The sequence below is a fragment of the Capra hircus genome, chromosome 19 (genome assembly GCF_001704415.2).
Source record: "Capra hircus breed San Clemente chromosome 19, ASM170441v1, whole genome shotgun sequence".
Taxonomy (NCBI): Eukaryota; Metazoa; Chordata; class Mammalia; order Artiodactyla; family Bovidae; genus Capra; species Capra hircus.
Genome location: NC_030826.1, coordinates 50,976,034 through 50,993,545, shown reverse-complemented (window position 1 = coordinate 50,993,545; position 17,512 = coordinate 50,976,034). Strand labels below are relative to the sequence as shown.

The 17,512-nt window shown below is 58.1% G+C and overlaps 1 protein-coding gene across 5 annotated transcripts in view; it reads left to right on the top strand.

The window, feature by feature from the left end:
• Positions 1 to 17,512, top strand: part of BAIAP2 (BAI1 associated protein 2) — a 64,042-nt gene that overhangs the window by 13,036 nt on the left and 33,494 nt on the right. For all 5 annotated transcript variants that reach the window (XM_018063628.1, XM_018063625.1, XM_018063630.1 and 2 more), the window contains exons 2-3: positions 1,499 to 1,574; positions 3,083 to 3,169. In XM_018063628.1, coding sequence (XP_017919117.1) covers positions 1,499 to 1,574; positions 3,083 to 3,169 — 163 coding nt within the window. The remainder of the gene's footprint in view (positions 1 to 1,498; positions 1,575 to 3,082; positions 3,170 to 17,512) is intronic.

Here is a 17,512-nt window from a genome sequence, read left to right as displayed (position 1 = left end):
CCAGGGGGTACATTTCCTTCTGAAATGCTCGGATAGACCCTTGGTTTCCCATCCTGCTTAGGGAAAGAGGCGTTCCCGCCACGGGCTGTGAGGTGGGGGCTTGGCCATTACTGCACCACTCCCGCTTGTTCTTCCCTCCCACCACCCTTTCCCCGGCTCCCACCATCCTGTGCCTCACACCAGCAGGCCCTGGCCTCAGGGCCTTTCACACTCCTGCCTGAAGCCCTCCTCTCTCGACAACATGCTTGTCTCCCTGGTGTCCCCTCCGGGCTGAGCCCAGTCCTTCTCTCCTGTTCTCCGGGCATGGGATCCTGCCCAGTGTGTGGCGTGGGCCTGTCTCCCCTCCCAGTACTCTACCCTGTGGGGTCACTGCTGCGTCCCCCGTGTGCCTCAGCCCTGGTGCAGCACAGGGCAGGTGCCCCCCGCTTTGCCATGTCCAGAAAGGGAGGTGCGCCTGCCCTGTGAACTGGGGCGCATGTCGGGTGTGATCCCACAGCCCTTCTTGGAATCTGTGTTGGTCCCGCTGACTGAGGGCCAGGAGCACGGAGGAGAGCGGGGCTGGGACTGCCCGTGTGCCACGTGGGCAGGGGCTGGCACTGCCCATGTTCATGCAGAAGCATCTGGGCCTCCACGGTCTGCCCACAGGGCCAGGCGACTTCCCCTCCCTGGCGGCGTTTGTCTCTTACCCTCAGGAAAGATCAGACGCACATCATGATAACTGACCCGGAGATGTGGGATGTGGCTGAGACGGGGTTTTCCTTAGAAGTCCCTTGCGGTATTCTCACCGGCTGGGTCTGGCACCCGACCGTCAGGGCACGTTACCCAGTGGAGCTCACATTTGGCTGTTGTTTGTGTGCGCCTGTTTTTATGCCTCGTAATTAAAACATTTATTTGGCCTTCGCAGTGAAAATCTGATTTCTTCAGTCTAAGAACTGGTGCTGTTGGCACCAAGACTTGAGTCCATCGGGCGCGCGGATCCAGAGCTGCTGGCTTATTCATCGTGCGGTGTTTGCAATCAGGCTGCGCGTTGCTCTAATCAGAGCTGATGTTTGGTAATTGATGTGTTGAGTGAAGATCGTGGTGGGAGGGGGCTCCAGGCGGCGATGAGCCTTTTGTGTGTGGCCTGCTGGGGGCCCTTCCTCACTGACTCAGCCCTGCCAGACGGGGTAATGGCTCCTCAGCGCAGCGTGTCTGAGCGCTAGCTATATGCTGGGCGCGGCCGCACGCATCCTGCGCATGCTCACTTGGTTGACCTGCCAGGCCCCCATGGAGCAGGTTCTGGCCTTTCCCCCATTATACAGGTGTTGGTACTGAGGCTCTGGAACGTCACTTGCCAGAGGACATTCAACAGGGACCGAGCTGTGGTTTGGACCTGAAGCCCAGCTGTGGCTTCGTGGGCTTGACCCATGTGTGATGCCTGCAGGATTTTTCCCTCACCGTTCAGGCCTCCAAGCAGCCAGGTGCCTTGCCCCTAAGGCTGTTCTCTTCTCTCTTCCAGACCATCATGGAGCAGTTCAACCCCAGCCTGCGGAACTTCATCGCCATGGGCAAGAACTACGAGAAGGCACTGGCAGGTGAGGCTGGGGTCCCTGGCCTGTGGGTGGGAATGAGGATGCCCGAGCAGGTAGACTCCTTCACGGGCCCTGATGAGGGAGGGACGAAGATGTTTCCAGAAGCCTGATGTGGCTGAGCGAGGGTGTAGGCTCTAGGTGCCGCACCGCGGGAGGCCTGTGATGTTCTGTGCACAACGTGGACATGGGGCCAACTCTGAAAGTGGGCAGGTCAGCCAGCATGTTTCAGGCTGATGGCAGTTCATTTTCTGAAAGGAACAACCAAGGACATGTCTCACGCCGTGGGCTTTCTCTCAGAGTGACGTCGCTTTACTCTCAGCCGCACAGGTCAACGGCCTTGGGAGAACCCATCACGGCCCACCTGGGGGCTCCTGCTCACACGCCCTGGCTGCTTGGATGTGAGGCACATGCCTCCTTCCAGGCCGATCCATCCTCACCGGCGGACCCCCCATGAGTTCTGCGTGGACTAGGGTGGGAGGAGGTCTGAAGGTGTCCTCCAATCCCTGTTTTCCTGGACCTCCCCAAAGGATGGAGCCCCTCAACGGCCCTCGGCCTCCCCAAGGCTAGGCCAGGACCCGCTAGGCTTTCCTGTTGTCTCTTCCAAGGAGCCCACCCTGCTCAGCAGCGGGCCCTCCAGCCCCTGGGGCACAGGGCCCATACGAGCTCCCAAGCTGCAGAGCAGACTGCATGCACTTAATTGAAAACTACCGAAATGAAACTTGATCGAGAACCCAGTTACAAGCCCCTAACCAGGTTCTGGAGAAAGCGGATTAGAAACTAGTAATGGTGGATGCTCCCCGCAGCCCCCCTCTGGAGGTGCCCTCATCCTCCTTGAAGGGCGGTGTGGGGGTGCTCCTCCGATGAAGGGGTTTGTGGGCACACCCAAGGTTTTGAAGGGTCTCTGTGTTCCTGAAGGAAGCTCTGCCCCAGGCAGCGGCCCCTGGGCTTAGTCCCAGGAAGTCAGCTGGCCTGGAGCTTGCCGTCCAAATCCCCCGCAAAGTCAGGTCTGCCTCTGGTTTGAGCAGAAGTCGCCGTGGGAAGTGGTGTGTGAGGCCCCACCCCCCACCCCTAGCCGTGCTGCCTTTAGCCTGATTTGAGTGTGTGACTCACTCCCACTTGCAAGGCTCAACTCTCAGACGGAGGACGTTGTCAGAGTCCTCAGCCCAGGCTGGCTGTGGGGGGGCCTTCCTGTCGAACCAACTTCGCAGGTCTCCAGCTGGAGGTTGGTGCTCGTCTCGTCAGGGGCACCAGGCCTCGTGGGCAGGGTGGCACCCTGTAGTTTGACTGGATTAGCTCTGGACCTGAGCAGTACACAGTGTCCTTAGAGAAGGTGCTCTCAGCGTTGGGACAAGAGACCATCAACAAGAGACGGGCGGAGGTCCTGCCTCGGCTGGAGCCTGCTGGGCGCAGGGCAGGCGGCTGCATGGCAGGCGGGCAGGGCAGCTGAGTAGGTGCTGCAGGTGGTGATTTCCTCGTGAGGGAAGTAACCATCCCTTCCTCTCCTCTCTCAGGTGTGACGTATGCTGCCAAAGGCTATTTTGACGCCCTGGTGAAGATGGGCGAGCTGGCCAGCGAGAGCCAGGGCTCCAAAGAACTCGGTAAGACTCTGAACCGTGGCAGAGACCCCAGAGGTCCTGAAGTCGGATGTCCCCAGGCAGATCGGGGACCCTGCCTTGTGCCTGGTCCTTCTTTCATTTGGGATCATGTCTTCCCTGTCCAGTAAGAAAAGACTTCCGAAACTGCCAGACTGTTGCCCTCAGAGCCAGTGAGGGCTGTGGGCTGCGTAGGGTGCACCAGCAGCTCAGGCCCCTTAGAAGCGTGGTTTGGGGGCGAGGAGACAGGCAGATCCACGTTTATAGGTGTTTGTGGCAAAACTTGAATTGGCTGGCATAGGGGAGCATGTGGAAAGATGGACTGAGATGATGGCCTTTGATGGTGTGGGGAAATGTTTCTGGTATAAAAATTAGCAAGAAAAGATACAAACCCGTGGCATGGTATGACCAGATTTTGTAAAAATGACCTGGGAGCATGCTTATCTCATGATGGAGACCCCAGAAGCTTAACAGGTAGAGTTTCTGGGTGGGATTCTTTTCTTTCCGCTTTTTCTGTTTGACACATTTCCAACAGCAGCTCACATTTCTTTTATCATCGAGGCACACGGTGTGGAATGTAAAGAGCCGTGGGCTCCTCGGCGCCAACCCAGGTTCTCGGCAGGTGGGAGGGTGTCTGGTCTCTCTGCGTGCCCATTCATTCTGGCTCCCAGAGGTGCCTGTGTCTTGCCCACTGCGTGGTCTTCAGCAGAGCCCGCCCACTCTCGCCAGCAGCCCACCTTCAAACTTCTCGCACCATCCTGCCTTGAAAGCCGGGCCGGCCCCCCACAGGGTTTTGTGGTGCCCTCTGCCACTCCCTTGTCCGAGGACACGGTGGCCTGGCTGGCCCCGCTGTCCCAGCCCTGAGTCAGCACCGTCCCTGCAGGCCTGGCAGGCGTGCTGTGTGTGCTGACTGCCACCCTGGCAGAGCAACAGCAGCATCTGGGCTTCCTGAGGCCAGTGTAGAAACCAAAGCAACTGCAGGACCTTCCTGGGCTGGGAGCAGGGGCTGGTGACTGTGGAGACGGACAGGCAGAATGAGTGACCAGGGCCCCTCTCCTCACAGAGGCTGGGCTCTGCTCACGTGGATGTGGGCCTTTCTTCAGTGTCCACAGAGCTGGCTGGTCTCCAGCTCTGTAGCTCCAGGTGGTGGTGGTTTAGTTGATAAGTCGTGTTCGACTCTCGAGACCCCATGAACTATATAGCCTGCCAGGCTCTTCTGTTCCTGGGATTCTCCAAGCAAGAATACTGAAGTGGGTTGCCATTTTCTTCTCCAGAGGATCTTCCTGACCCAGGGGTCACACAGGGGTCTCCTGCGTTGCAGGCGGATGCTTTGCCGATTGAGCCAGCGGGGAAGGCCTCTGCAGCTCTAGAGGGGCTCTCGTGACCTCTTGAGGACGCTGAGCCGACCTGCCCTGGACGTCAGGCCAGGGTACCGCTGGTGGGCAGGCCTGCAGGATGGGCCTGGCTGGTGACGTGTTGGCTGTTTGGGTGGATGGAGGCCCGAACTCCCTCGTGACCAGTCATGCCTGTAAACCAGCCGGCTCTGAGCTCAGAGGCCACTTGTGGGCCCTGCCTGGTGTTCCTGGGCCTCCCAGCTGTGGCTCCTCAGAGGAAGTTCGGGTGTTGTGTGTGAGCCTGTGTGTTTGTATATGACTCCTGTCTGTGAGGGGGCACTTTTCTTATCATGGTTGATTGTGGCGGCCGGGAGGAGACATGTGTCTTCTCCCTGTGGTCACACACACGTGCGGAAGGAGAGGGTCTGCCACAGGGAGATCAAGTCCCACCTGGCCCCATAGTGAGGGTGAACATGTGCGAATCTGTATGAGATTCTCGAATTTCCCAGAGTCCTTGGGGGTGGTTACAGCAGGCCCGGTGAGCGGATGACAGTCTCCTGCCATGGGATCTGCTCGTGGAGGGGGCGCGGGCCACACTGGGCGCTGCGGGAGGGCCGTCCCTCCTCCCACCACTCTGTTGTGTGGGCTCCGGCCTGAATCCAGGAACTTCTGGTTTACCTGTGGGTTTTTTTTTAACTCTCTCCAGGGGCTTGTGGTGTGTGGGGTCCATCACCAAATGGGAGTTCCCACTGTGTGTGTCCAGGGAGGCACCAGCCAAGGGGAGACCCTGTTTCCTTCACTCACGACAGTTCTAACACCACATGTGGGTTTTCCAGCACCAGCGAGCCCTCCAGTGTCTGAGGACCCCAGCCGGGGGTCCCACAGCTCAGCTCACTTCTGACACCATCTCCCCAGTGTCAGTGCAGACCCTTGTCCCAAAAGACTGCTCCCCCCTCACCCCAGAGGCCAGCACTTGGAGGGTCCCCGGTTCCCCACACTTCTGTCCAATTTGGCTATGAATGGGCTTCTCACCACTCCCTCCTCGGGTCTGGCTCTGTGCTGGAACAGCTCACAGAACTCAGGGGCAGGCTTACTGTCTTAAGGGTGTCATGAAGGACCCAGGTGAGCGGCCAGAGGAGCAGATGCCCAGGGCGAGGTCTGGGAGGGTGCCAAGCACAGGAGCTTTGTCCCTGTGGAGTTGGGGTACCCTACCCTCCCAGTACATGGGTGTGTCCACCACCCTGGAAGCTCTCCGAACCCCGTGTTTAAGGAGTTTCCAGGCATGAGCAGTTGTTAGCTCAGCCTCCAGCCCCTGTCCCAGAGGATGGGGTGGGGCCTCTACTTCTGACGCTGGCTGGGTCTTTCTGGTGACCAGCCCCCATCCAGGAGCCCGGGCAGAGTTGCCTCTGGAACAAAGGACATTGCTATCACCAGGAGATAATGGGATTAGGAGCTCTGTATCAGGAAGCTGGGGTGGGGGGAGGGGCAGAGACCAGCACGCCTGCCTTCTCACATCATCGCTCCATTTTTTCTTTAGGTAACAGCTTTATCAGGACATAATTCACCTGCCATACGGTTACCACTGAAAGTGTTCGACTCTGTGCGCTTTAGTATATTCAGGGAGTTGTGCACCCATCGCAGCTGTCTCATTCCCAGACTTTTCTTCATCCCAGAACGCAAGCCATCCTCGTTAGCAGTCACTCCCCCTCCCCCAGCCCCTGGAAACCACTGACCTGCTGTCTGTGTCCGTGGCTTTACCTGGATGTTTCATACAGAAGAAAGCGAGCACTGACCGGTGGCAACCCATTTGTTTCCAGTTTCCACGCTTTCAGGTGACAATCGTGTCTTCGGCGTGCATCCGTGTTGTAGCTTGTGTCAGCTCCACTCTTTTTATGGCTGAATAATATTCCCTTGTCCACACAGGGAAATATTATTCCATTCCCCAGCTGATGAACATCAGGGCTGTTTCCACATTTTGACCAGTTTCAATGCTGTTGGTGTCAGCAGTCTGCACAAATGTCTGTGTGGACACTTCATATATCCCTGGAAGGGAAACTGCTGAGTCACACGGTTGGGGCTGAATTTTTATTAAAGCAGCCCGGGTTTAAAAATAAGTTCCCCCGCCCCCCACACGCCTGAGGCCCGCTTCTCAGCCGTGCGTGTTGTCTGCCTGCGTTTGCTTCCATACGTGTCAGCAGGCAAGTTTGTGCTGTTTCTTCTGTTCAATTTTGGACATTATTTAATGAATCTTTTTCTAGAGGATTTGGATTTAGCATTTTTATATTGCTGCTCTCTCCCCACCCAAGAGAACGATGACAACTTTTGCTTTAATCAGTGCCCATTATAGCCTTTGTACGGTGCTGGCGGGAATCCTCGGTTCAGAACAGTCTGCCCACAGCACAGCGGACGGCGGGTCTGAAATGGAAGCATGATGAGACAGATGTGAGCACGCACCTGCCCAGGTAGCGATCAGCCCCGGAGAACACCTCCTGCCTCTCTTGCTCCATGCCCGCCCCATTCCAGACAACCACTGCCTTTCCTTCTGCCCTGAGACTTAGCGCGCGTTTGCTGGAGTCTATAAATTGACTCACAGAGTGTGTGCTGTGCTCTCTCAGCTTGGCCTCTTTAATCTCATGATTGTTTTGAAAGTCATCCCAGTGTTACACATACCTCCAGACCATCCTGCCTTCACGACCAGTAGTTTCCGCTGTGTGGACATGCCCTATTGTTTATACGTTCTTCTGTTGACGGACATTTGGCTTGTTTCCAGTTTGGGGCATTTCCACATCCGCGTTTCTCTAACGAACTAATGATGTCGGGCATCTTTTCATGTGCTGTTTGCTGTTTATCTTCTTTGGTGAAATGTCTCTTCAGGCCTTTGTCCCCTTTTTTTGGTTAGGTTTTTGTCTTCTGATTGAGTTGTAAAAGTTACGTATGTATTCTAAGTAGAAGTGCTCTGTCAGATACACACTTTGCAAGTATTTTCTCCCAGACTCATTGGCCTTTCATTTTTGTCACAGTAGGTTTAGAACAGAAGTGTTTAGTTTTAATGGAGTCCAGTTGAGTGATTTTTTTTTTTTTTTCCTGAACTATGGGCCATAGGTTTTCATTACTATTTTGACAGCTTTGTTTTTCCTAGAGGTAACAATTGCTTGCCTTCATTTGGCATAGTTGTCAGTTTGCAATCATGAACTCAGTCCCAAACCTGAGACTGCACTCTGGGGTTCCTCCCAGCTGGCGGTGGTCCCTCCCAGCTGGCGGTGGTCCCGTTAACCTGGCTGCTTCTTCCCCTCTTGAAACCTGCCTCCTGGAGCACCCCTGCCACCTCCCCAGGGCCAGTGGCTGGGCTGTGCATGCATGGGACACCCTTCTTCAACCTGGGACTCTATTTTCTGCATCCTGGGTCCTGTCTTACTCCCTCAATTAGGGCTACCATCCTTCCTTTTAATGGTTCCTCAGCAGGAGAAGGGGAAACATATTTCTGAACCCATGTCTGTGGATATGTCTCTGTCTCACCCTGATGGCTTAGAATTCCAGGTGGAAGTTCACACCCCTCAGAGTTGGAAGGCATCGCTTCCTTTCTTCTGACTCCCGGTGTTGCTGTCTTCAGTGCTTGGTGGCTTTTTTTTTTTTTTTTTTTTTAAATGTGAGTTTTCTGTTTTTCCCCTCCTGGAAGCTTTTGAAGTCCTTATCCTTGGGTAGGTGCTGTGAAATTTTCAGACATCGCTCCATTGTGTATGTTGAGGGAGGGCCCCAGGGGGCCTGGAGAACAAAGCATCCCAAGGGTGGAGGAGGCATGCAGCCTCCTGGGGCCATGGGAGGGATAACGAGGGCCAGAGTTAAGCTGCAGCCCTGACCTGAGGACAGCGAGGGCACCGGACGGGTGGAGGACAGGAGCAAGGGTACATCCACCAGTGCAGGGTGGACAAGGAGGCGGCATCCTGGGAGAAGTAGGAAAGTCTGGAGCCAAGGAAGGGAGCAAGGCTGAGGGTGGGGTGGGGCTTCGCCCTTGGGACGCCGGGTTTGTGCAGCCTGCTTGTTGTCTCTGCACCGGGATCCACCTGTTGGCAGCAGCAGGCGCTGTGCTTTCACGGCTGTAGAATATTCCACGAACACGTGACGAACACAGTGTGTTTCTTGGTCTTTTCGTTCAGTGCCCAGCTTATTCCCTGGGATGGGGGGATGGAGGGGTTGCTGCTCTAAATGAGCTGGTCCTTGGGAGTGTGATGCCAACCAAGCCCACCACTGGTGACCTCCACGCGGTTCCACAACAGCCACGTCCTGGGTCTCTCCTTCCTGGCCTCGTCGTCCTCCCACATGACCCGTGTGATGATCTACAGTGCTCCCATCTGAGTGAGGCTGGTCACCGCTGCCTTCTCCTCCTGTGCCCTCGTGCCCTCCTCTGTGTGGGCGAGTCCTGTCCTGCAGGCCACCCTACTCCCAGGTGCCAAGGCAGCAGCTCTGGTCTACCTGGCTCCTGGACGGGAGGGGAAGACCAACCCAGGACCAGCATCTTGGGCACGGCAGAATGACAGTTTGCACCTGGTTACAGCTCGGGGTGTGCTGGGCACCCATGTACCGGGGTGGGTGATCCAGCCCAGGGGGGTGCCTATACTGGGCTGCCCTGCAGTGACCTGCTGAGAAAGCCAAGGACTCTGGGTCCTTCTGCACTGCTTGCTTCTGCTCCCTGCTTGAAGACTCTGGTAGAAATGGTAGAGATTTTCAGATTTGGGATCCTTTGCTTGTGGCGGTAATGTTGCAGGAATGGGGTGCCCTGGTGCATTTTGGCCACAGTATCCGACAGTGAAACTGTCGCTTAGGAAACGTTCTCTTGGCAGCTCCTTGGTCCCATTGGCTCTGCCCGTGGCCTTGGGCATCTGTATGAGCTCCCCTCCCCCAGTGCTGATCAGGACCCTGGGGAGGGGGGCCTGTGCTGATGGCCGAATGAGATGTGGCCCATATTTATAGATGTCTATAACGTTTGAAGAGAACTTATATTCCCCAACGGTTCTCTGATTCTGGGTGCAAGGTTTCTAACTGTTCAGATCTTCAGTAACTTCACTTCCTAATTAGTAAGTAAAAGAGGTGTCCCTCTTACTCCCTGGGATGGCGGCCTCTTTGGTTTCTCTGTGTGGTTTTTGTGTTACTACGCGTGTAAATGGCGAGTTACACGCAGTTGCGTTTTCCTGATGAGCTGAACTCTGCGAGGGGACCCCTGTCCCCACCAGTCCTGTTTCCAGTCTACTTTGTTTCATGCCGAGTTCGTTTTCCTCCGCCCTTCCTGTCTGCAACCCGGGGGGAAAAGCTCAGTTTCTGACCACTTTCTTCTCAACAGACCTTCCTCCCCTGGGTGGGAGGGAAGAGGTGTGGAACCTCTACTTTCCCAGGGACGAGCCAGAGCCCTCAAGGGGCGAGTGCCTCCAGGGAAGCGGTGCTCCAGCTGAGGCGTGGTGGCGGCCTGGAGGGAGCTCTGTTCACACTGGCAGCATCCCGGGCTGGGCGCCGGGCTCCTGACCAGAGACGTCATCTTGATGGGGCTTTGTCTGCCTTCTCATGGCCCGCTTCCCGCCAGGGTCCCTCTGGGTGTGGCCCCTGGCGGCTGTGGGGTCAGGGATTGCCAGCCAAGCAGTGGCAGACACCCTGGCCACTCCCTGGTCACCCTCCTTTCTCTGCCAATCCCTGCCCCGTTCTTCCAGTTCTTCCTGCCTTTTCTTTCCCACAAAGGGCAGGAGCCCTTTTCTTTCCCACAAAGGGCAGGAGCCCTTTTCTTTCCCACGTAGGGCTCAGGCTCTGCTCCCAGGGATGGCAGCCTGCTAGGATGGTGTGGGATTCAGCCATGCTGACCCTGAGTGGACCGAACCCCCTCATCTTTCTGCAAGCCCTGTGCCCTGTCCTTCCTGCGTAGAGTAAGGATCTTGAGCAGCACAGTGCCCCCAACACCTCCATCACAGTGTACTCCCCGGAGCTGGACCTCTCATTGCCAGGGCAGAGGCTTCCGCTGTGCAGTCTCCTGCTGTGAGCAAGGCTGAGGCCTTTGGAGGTCAGAGGTCAGAGCCCAGTCGCCGTGCTGCAGCTGAGCAGCAGGCAGCTGTCCCTTTGTTCCCCTTCCCTGTGGAGAGCAAGTGGCCGCTCCGCCTTTGGTCCGATGGCCGGGAAGGTGGCCTGAGGCTGCAGCTGCAGACCTCACAGTGTAGACAGCGTCTCATCCTCCCCCCTCTCGGCTCTGGATCGGCTTTGATAGGCAGGTGGCTTAGCCAGGGTGCTGGGACGGCCGCCTTTCTCATCGCCTCACCTCCCTCTCGTCCCCCGCTGGCAGCCACCCACACTTGCGGTCGGCGTATCCCCGGACCACCACCCTCCCTGCTCTGTCCGGGCATGCTGGGGCAGGGGATGACATCTCTAATCTGTGTACTTGGGTCGAAGACCCCATCTGCTCCCTCTCCTCATGGCTTTTGGCAGCTCAGGGCAGAGGGCGTATGCTGTCTGGGTCCGAGGCTCTAGACCAGTCCCCGGTGTGTGCAAACCTGCGCCTTCCCCAGGCCAAGGAGCCAAGAAGGTGACCCCAGTCACAGCGCTCCGTGGAGGCTCACGCTCCAAGCTCATAAACCACGAATTTGGGGGTTGCTGAGATCTAAGAGTGAAAACGTTCATTTCTCCTGCTTCTCCATCTGCCTGAAGGCTGCAGGGTAGAGGGGGCAGGTGTCCTCTTGCTGGTCCCACCCTCTCCCCACCCCACCGACATGGGCAGCCGAAGATGCCAGCGTGGTGGGGAGCCCAAGGCAGAGCGCGGGTCTGAGCTCCAGTGTGGGCTCCAGGCCTGGTTGGGGAGGTCAGGTCTCCAGGTCAACTCCTTTAGCCCTGGAGGTGGCCAGTGCAGGAGCCACTAGGTACTGTCAGCAGTGCCGTGTCCCACTGCCTTAAACTTTAAGTAACAGGGCCCCTCAATCATGTCCAAGCAGAGAGAGCAGGTGGAGATCCCCCAGTGCCTGTCCCCTGCTGCCAGAGACCAGGTATGGCGTCTCACCCATGCCCTGTGACTGCTCCCCTGGGGTGAGCACCGTGGCGCCTCCTCACTTCTCCACCCAGCCTCCGTGCGAGCTGTCCCCAAGCCCTGCTGGAAGCGCAGGTCTCCCAGTCCAGGCAGCGGGCAGGCTGGCATCCGGGCCCTCTACTCCACCCTCATGTCCACTTGTGCGGAATCACCGTCTGTCCAGCTGGCTGGTTTCTTCCCCAGTGTTGGCTCCTGGAGGTGCCACCGTGGATCTTGGTCTGGTTCTTTGTGCAGGCGAGGCCGCCGTCCCATCCCCCTGACAGCCATTCCACTGCGTGCAGTAAGCCCCCAGGGAGCTGGCACACGTGAGCAGCCCACTGGGCAGCCGTCTGCAGCCAGGCCCCTGGCTCCGCTCCCCAAAGCGACTGTGCAGAGTGGGGCTGAGCCCAGCACGGGCAGGAGTGGGAGGTGGAGGCCAGGGTCCCCGTGCACCAGAGCTCTGGGCACAGGGTGCACACGTGGGCAGGTTACTCAGGTGCTCTGTGCTGGAATCATTCATGTGAGATGGGGTCAGCTAGCTCCTCTGGCTGTGCGGGAGGCTAAAGTGACACCTCCCATGAGCACTCTAGGCTTTCCTGGCCGGCAGCGCTGACATGAGGCTGTCATTAGCAAAGGGCCCAGCCTACCTGGAGCCCTCTTTCCTCGGCACGTGGCCGAGTTTCACAGCAGGCCCATCCCTCCAGAGCCACTGTCCGGGGCCTGTGCTCAGGGCCTCACCCTGGCCATCTTGTCCGCCTGTGCAGCCGAGGGCCAGCGACCAAGCAGCTGTTTTGTTTGGCCCTCACTATCTCCCGAGGCCTCTGTTGTGTTCTCTGCCTTTGAAGAGCTCGCTTGTTTGTGAACCTGGGCATGTTCATGCTTGCAGGCGCCCTGAGTACCCAGATCCGTCCCTATGCCCAGGAGAGGGCAGGAGCTCCGTGCTGGGCGGGGCCTCGGGCAGGGAGGCGGCTCTCCTGCACCTGAACCTGGGCCAGGTTTGGCAGTGAGTCACTGGATTGAGGTGTGGCCTAAACACTCCCCTGAGCATTTGGCTGCCATCCATGCCTGGCTGCCCAAGTGAAGAACAGGCAGGCCATCCTGTGCCACCTTTGGAGACTGGCCTTGTGGGACCCAGCTACCTCTTCTGGTTCCTGCCGATGCTGCCGACTTGCCCACAGCTGCCTCCTGCTTAGCAGCGTTGGGGGCCAGTCCCTGCGCGTGGGTCACTGCAGTGCAGGGGCCGCATGGCCCCAAGGACCTTCGCAACTGTTGCCGGGTGATTTCGTTCAGAGATGGTTCTGAGATGGCACCACAGGCCATCCACAGGTTGGGGGCTGCCCGCCAGGTTGGTTCCTGTGCCCTCCGGGAGGCTGGCCCCTTCCACGTCAGGCAGAGCCGGCCGCACCTGGCCAGGGAGCCCGAGGGTGTCCCAGCCTCCCCTGCAGGTGGGTGACGTCTGTGGGTGAAGTCTCACGTCCACCTGCTGTCAGACCCTAACAACAGGACCTGACTGTGACTGCTGGGCCCTCCTGACAAGACACCTCTTGGAGGATTTATTAGACCCCTCAGTGGGAGCCGTGTCCATTTCACATCCCTGAGGGTCCCCACTCAGGACCGTGTCGCCCCACACTGTGGTGCCATGCTGGCCACAGGCCTCTGCAGGACAGTGTCCCCAGGCCAGCCTGGAGTGGACTTCTTACCTGCATCCTGCCTTCACCTCCCCTTCACAGCTGAAACGCCGCAGCACATGGAGGAGCTATCCGTTAGCCCCCAGGAGGAGTGGCTGGCACACAGACAGTCACTGGAGCCCCAGGACCAGGGTCTCTGCTCTCCTAGCCTCCTTCAGGCCTCTTGACACCAGGCAGGACTTTGGTGGCGTCTCTGTCTCCGAGTTTGGCTTTGTGTGGATGCTAGACAGATCAAAGGGGCTGAGCAGGGATGGGGGGCTGCAGTCTGAGGGGTCCCCCTCAGGGCCCCCTGGACTCACATACCTGGTGTCAAGGGCTAGGGGCTCCAGTGTATCCGCTTTGCCCGCCCTGGTGCGAGCTTTATGGGGCTGGCTCAAGCCTGTGTCGGGAGGGATTACTGAACGTCTTAATTGGATCTGCCTGTTCTCGGTGGCTTTGGCTGTCGCAGGAGAGATGGCTCGGCGTGTTTTCATGCTTCCTCGGGGTCCAAGGGCCCCCTCTGGGGTGGGGACATGCACAGGGAACAGCAGTGCCTGGCTGGGTCTTCTCCTGAGGGCGGGCAGGGGACCCCAGGCCCTCTGACCTGGTTCCTGGGGGTCCTGCTAGGGAGGAGGGGAAGGGGGCCCTCAGCCGCGTTCATGTTGGAGGTGATGAGGGGCTGACGGAGTCTGTGAGGACTGGGCCTGGGCCTTGTTCCTGCCGAGGGCGGACGTGTGGCCTGTCCGGGGTCTGCAGCCAGAGGCTCACTGAGGTGCAGCCGCATGCCCACAAAGGCTCTCCCGGCCTGGCCAGTCTGACTCGAGGGCCTGTGTGTCTGGAGGGTGCTGGGGGCTCCCAGTCCTGCAACCCCACCATGTCTCCCGCCCAGTTGAGGTACCTCCCGCAGAGTGTGCTCAGTGTCTGCAGTCCCCCACCCCGACCCCTGCAGGTGAGAGTGAGGAAGTGGTCCTTTGTTGATCCTTTGTTGACCTGGTACAACCAGGGTCTGCCGGGACTGAGGAGAGAGGACATCAGGTTGACCTGAAGTCCCTGCCTCCCTGTCACCCAGGTTCAACCCATTTGCTCCACAGCCCCCCATCATCCAGTTCCTTGAAGCAGCACCCCCAGCTGGCCTGAGTGGCCAGCCTGAGAACCCCCAGTGTGACCGTGGATGCCTGAGAGCCTGTGAATCGGCCAGGGATGCATCCAAATGTATATCTGGTTCCGGGAGGAGTGGGGTGGGGCCTGAGCTTCTGAGATCCAAGCAGACTACCAGAGTGGCCAGTGCCAGTCCAGGACCTGACCCAGTGCAGATAGGGCAGAGGCCAGCCCGGACAGTTAGGCCATGTGTGGTTGGCACCTCATTCCACAACACCCAGGTGCCCGGGTGTCCAGCTGTGAACACAGCACTGACCTCAAGGAGCCATCTGGTCTTGCTCCGCTTCAGAGCGGCAGTCAGGGAGGGTCAGTGTCCGCTATCATCACCATGGTAACAGCCATCGATTTTTGTCCTGGTTACCCCTCTGGCCACCTGCCATTTTTTGCCATTTTGTAGGCAGGAGAAGAACACGGCTTCTCCCAGGGAGGAGCTGGAGGCTTTGAGGCCAGCAGGGAGGATGGGGGGGTTGGTGGCTGGTCCCGGAGGGGTACCCCCGTGCTGTCTAAGCTCCGCGTCCCATCCTGGTGGCTCCCACAGCCGGCGCGACATCCCCGTAGCCCCTTGGCTGTCTGTCTTCCTGGAACGAGAGTTCTATATTCGTGCCTTGTTCAGGCGTATGCTAATTAGCTCTCAGAGGCGCCTTTCCGCTCTGGAAGCCACCAAAATAATTGAGCATTATGGAAATTTGCTTTAGAAGGCTTCAGGAGGCGGTGGGCGCTCCCAGCCAAGTTTGAGCAGCTGACCCCTTGGCTCAGAGCCCCTTAGCCACCAGCAGGGGCCGCGAGCTCCGGCACCTCCTGGAATGACAGATCCTCAAGAAACGAGTGTTTTGGCCCCTCAGTGGCTGCCAGTGGCCCAGAGGAACATCGTGATCACTCAGCAGTGATGGTGCATCCTGCTTGCCGGGTTGAAGTCCGGCTCTGGGAGGACGGGGCTGGAGGTCTGGTTCCCAAGGAGGGTCGGAGGCCCTCTCTGAGCCTCGAGCACCACCTGGGGCTGCTGAGGACTACTCCGGCATGGGGCTCCGCCTGGGAGAAGGTAGGGAACGCCAGCAACCCTGCCCTCCCCACCGGAGTGCACACACGTTAGGCTCGTGGTTGCAGTCACGGCCGTGCAGTCTTGGTCTCGCCTCTGGCTGGGTTGCTTGTGTCCTGGGGTGGCACAGCTTGACGTCTGCTGGGGGCAGGGACCAGCAGGTTACAGGACTGGCCTTCTGGGCTGCGGTGGCCCAGGGAGCCCTTAGGGACCCATGCGGGCAGGGACTCCACGCTGGACATTCCCATCTTTCCCACGTGTTCAGATCCATCCTAGAAGCCTCATGCACTGGGAGCACCCGGTGTGGTCTGGGGTCACTGGACATTGCCCAGGTCCAGGCAGCTGGGGAGCCAAGTTCTCATCAGTGTCCCCCACATTTGTAATGCTGCTGAAGATACCCACTTTCTTGTCACATCAGCTCCCCTGAACTCCACACTGTGCCTTTCCAAGAGCCCCCTATCCTGTGCTCTTGTCCACAGGGCTTTATGCAAGGCTCGTCTCACAACCAGGGTCGGGGACAGGCACAGCCCTCTTTCAGTGGGAAGGACACAGGTATGGGGTAGGGTGGTGAGGAAGAGAGCATACAGTCAAGACCCCTGCCCCAGCCAGACATGGTCACCAGGGAAGAAGGGCATAGACTGGAGAGAAAAGCGCACCACAGGTGGGTGGTACCTTCCTGCCTGCTGGGGCTGGGCTCTGCAGAAAGACGGCCTGTCTTGGTGCCCAGTTCCTGAACCACTACACCTGCCATCCTCCCGCTTAAAGGAGGGTGTGGTAGGACCTCTGATGTCTAGGTGGATGGCACCCAGATGCTTGGCTATCAAGGTCACTATTACTGACGGGGGCAGGCACTTGCCTGGCTCTTTCTCTGGGGCGAGGACTGTGCCGTGAGCTTTGCCAGTCCAGCCCCCTAATCAAGAGACTTGTGGTCTCACTGATTTAATCCTGGGATGGGGTACAAATGTGTACACATAACCGATGAGACAGGTCAGCCCAGGCCTGGAGCCCTTTTCCTGGGATGCCCGGACTGTTGGAACCTGTCGCCCCTGTGATAGACATCCCCCAGCTGGTGGACACACACGAGGGTAGAGGCTAGTCTGTGCTCTGGGGGATGGTCCTGCTGTGTGGCAGTGGGTCCCTGGGGAGGCCGCTCCATAGGTGGTTATTGGACTCCCTCCCTACCTCCCAGTCAGGGCTCAGCGCACCTGTGTCTTCCAGAGATGGGAACTGCCCTCTGTGACTTCCCCCACCCTTGGGCCCCAGCCTTCTCCTCCTCCTCATGTAAATCAGGTTTTAGAAGTTTCACTGGGTTGTCCCCTGGACACTGACATTGGAAGCATTGCTCTCCTATGACGGTCACAGTGTTATGGAGAGGGGACTGGCTCTCCATGCAGTGTGCCTAGCCTTGGGGTCTGGCAGCCAGGTCTTTAACCTCTTCATCCCACGCTGTCGCTACCCTTTGCTGGGGGTCAGCTCAGGCCACTGGCCGTCTCCATGGGAGACAGTGCAAAGCTGGTTTCCTCAGGCCTGTGTTGCTTTGGCAAAAAAACGTGTTCTTTTTTAAGCCTAAGTGGGTGAGAACTCAAATCCTTCCTGAAATCCTGTCTTCACTCCTTTGGGATAAGGAGCCTAGTGTTGTGGCCTGGGAGGGGCCCTCAAGTGGAGTCTGCCCCCTCAGCTCACAGAGGGGGAGTGGAGCTGCCAAGGTCTGCTAGATGCCGGCCTGTGAACGGCCAGACCCTGGGGACGGGGGCCACCCCTCCCACCATCCTGGCTTGTTCCCAGTCTCCCAGATCCCCACTCCCCCTCAGCTTCTTGTCATTTGCAGATTATAAGAACATGGTTTTTTTTTTTTTTGCAAAAAAAAGAAAAGCAGCCTCAGTCTTTAAAAATGTCAGCGTTGTCAGAGATGCAAGTGGAGAGGACTCTTCTGGATTTAAGAGGCTGAAGACTCCCGACTCCCGGAGGAGAGATAAGAATTCTGGTGCCGCTGGAGGTTAATTCCTCGTAACCCGTGACTTAGCCTGTTTATGACTGACTTGTTCCAGATGCTCAAGGAGCAGCATTTAGATAAACAGAATGCTGATTTATTGAGAGAAAGACCTGAAGAGCTGGGCGTGCGGT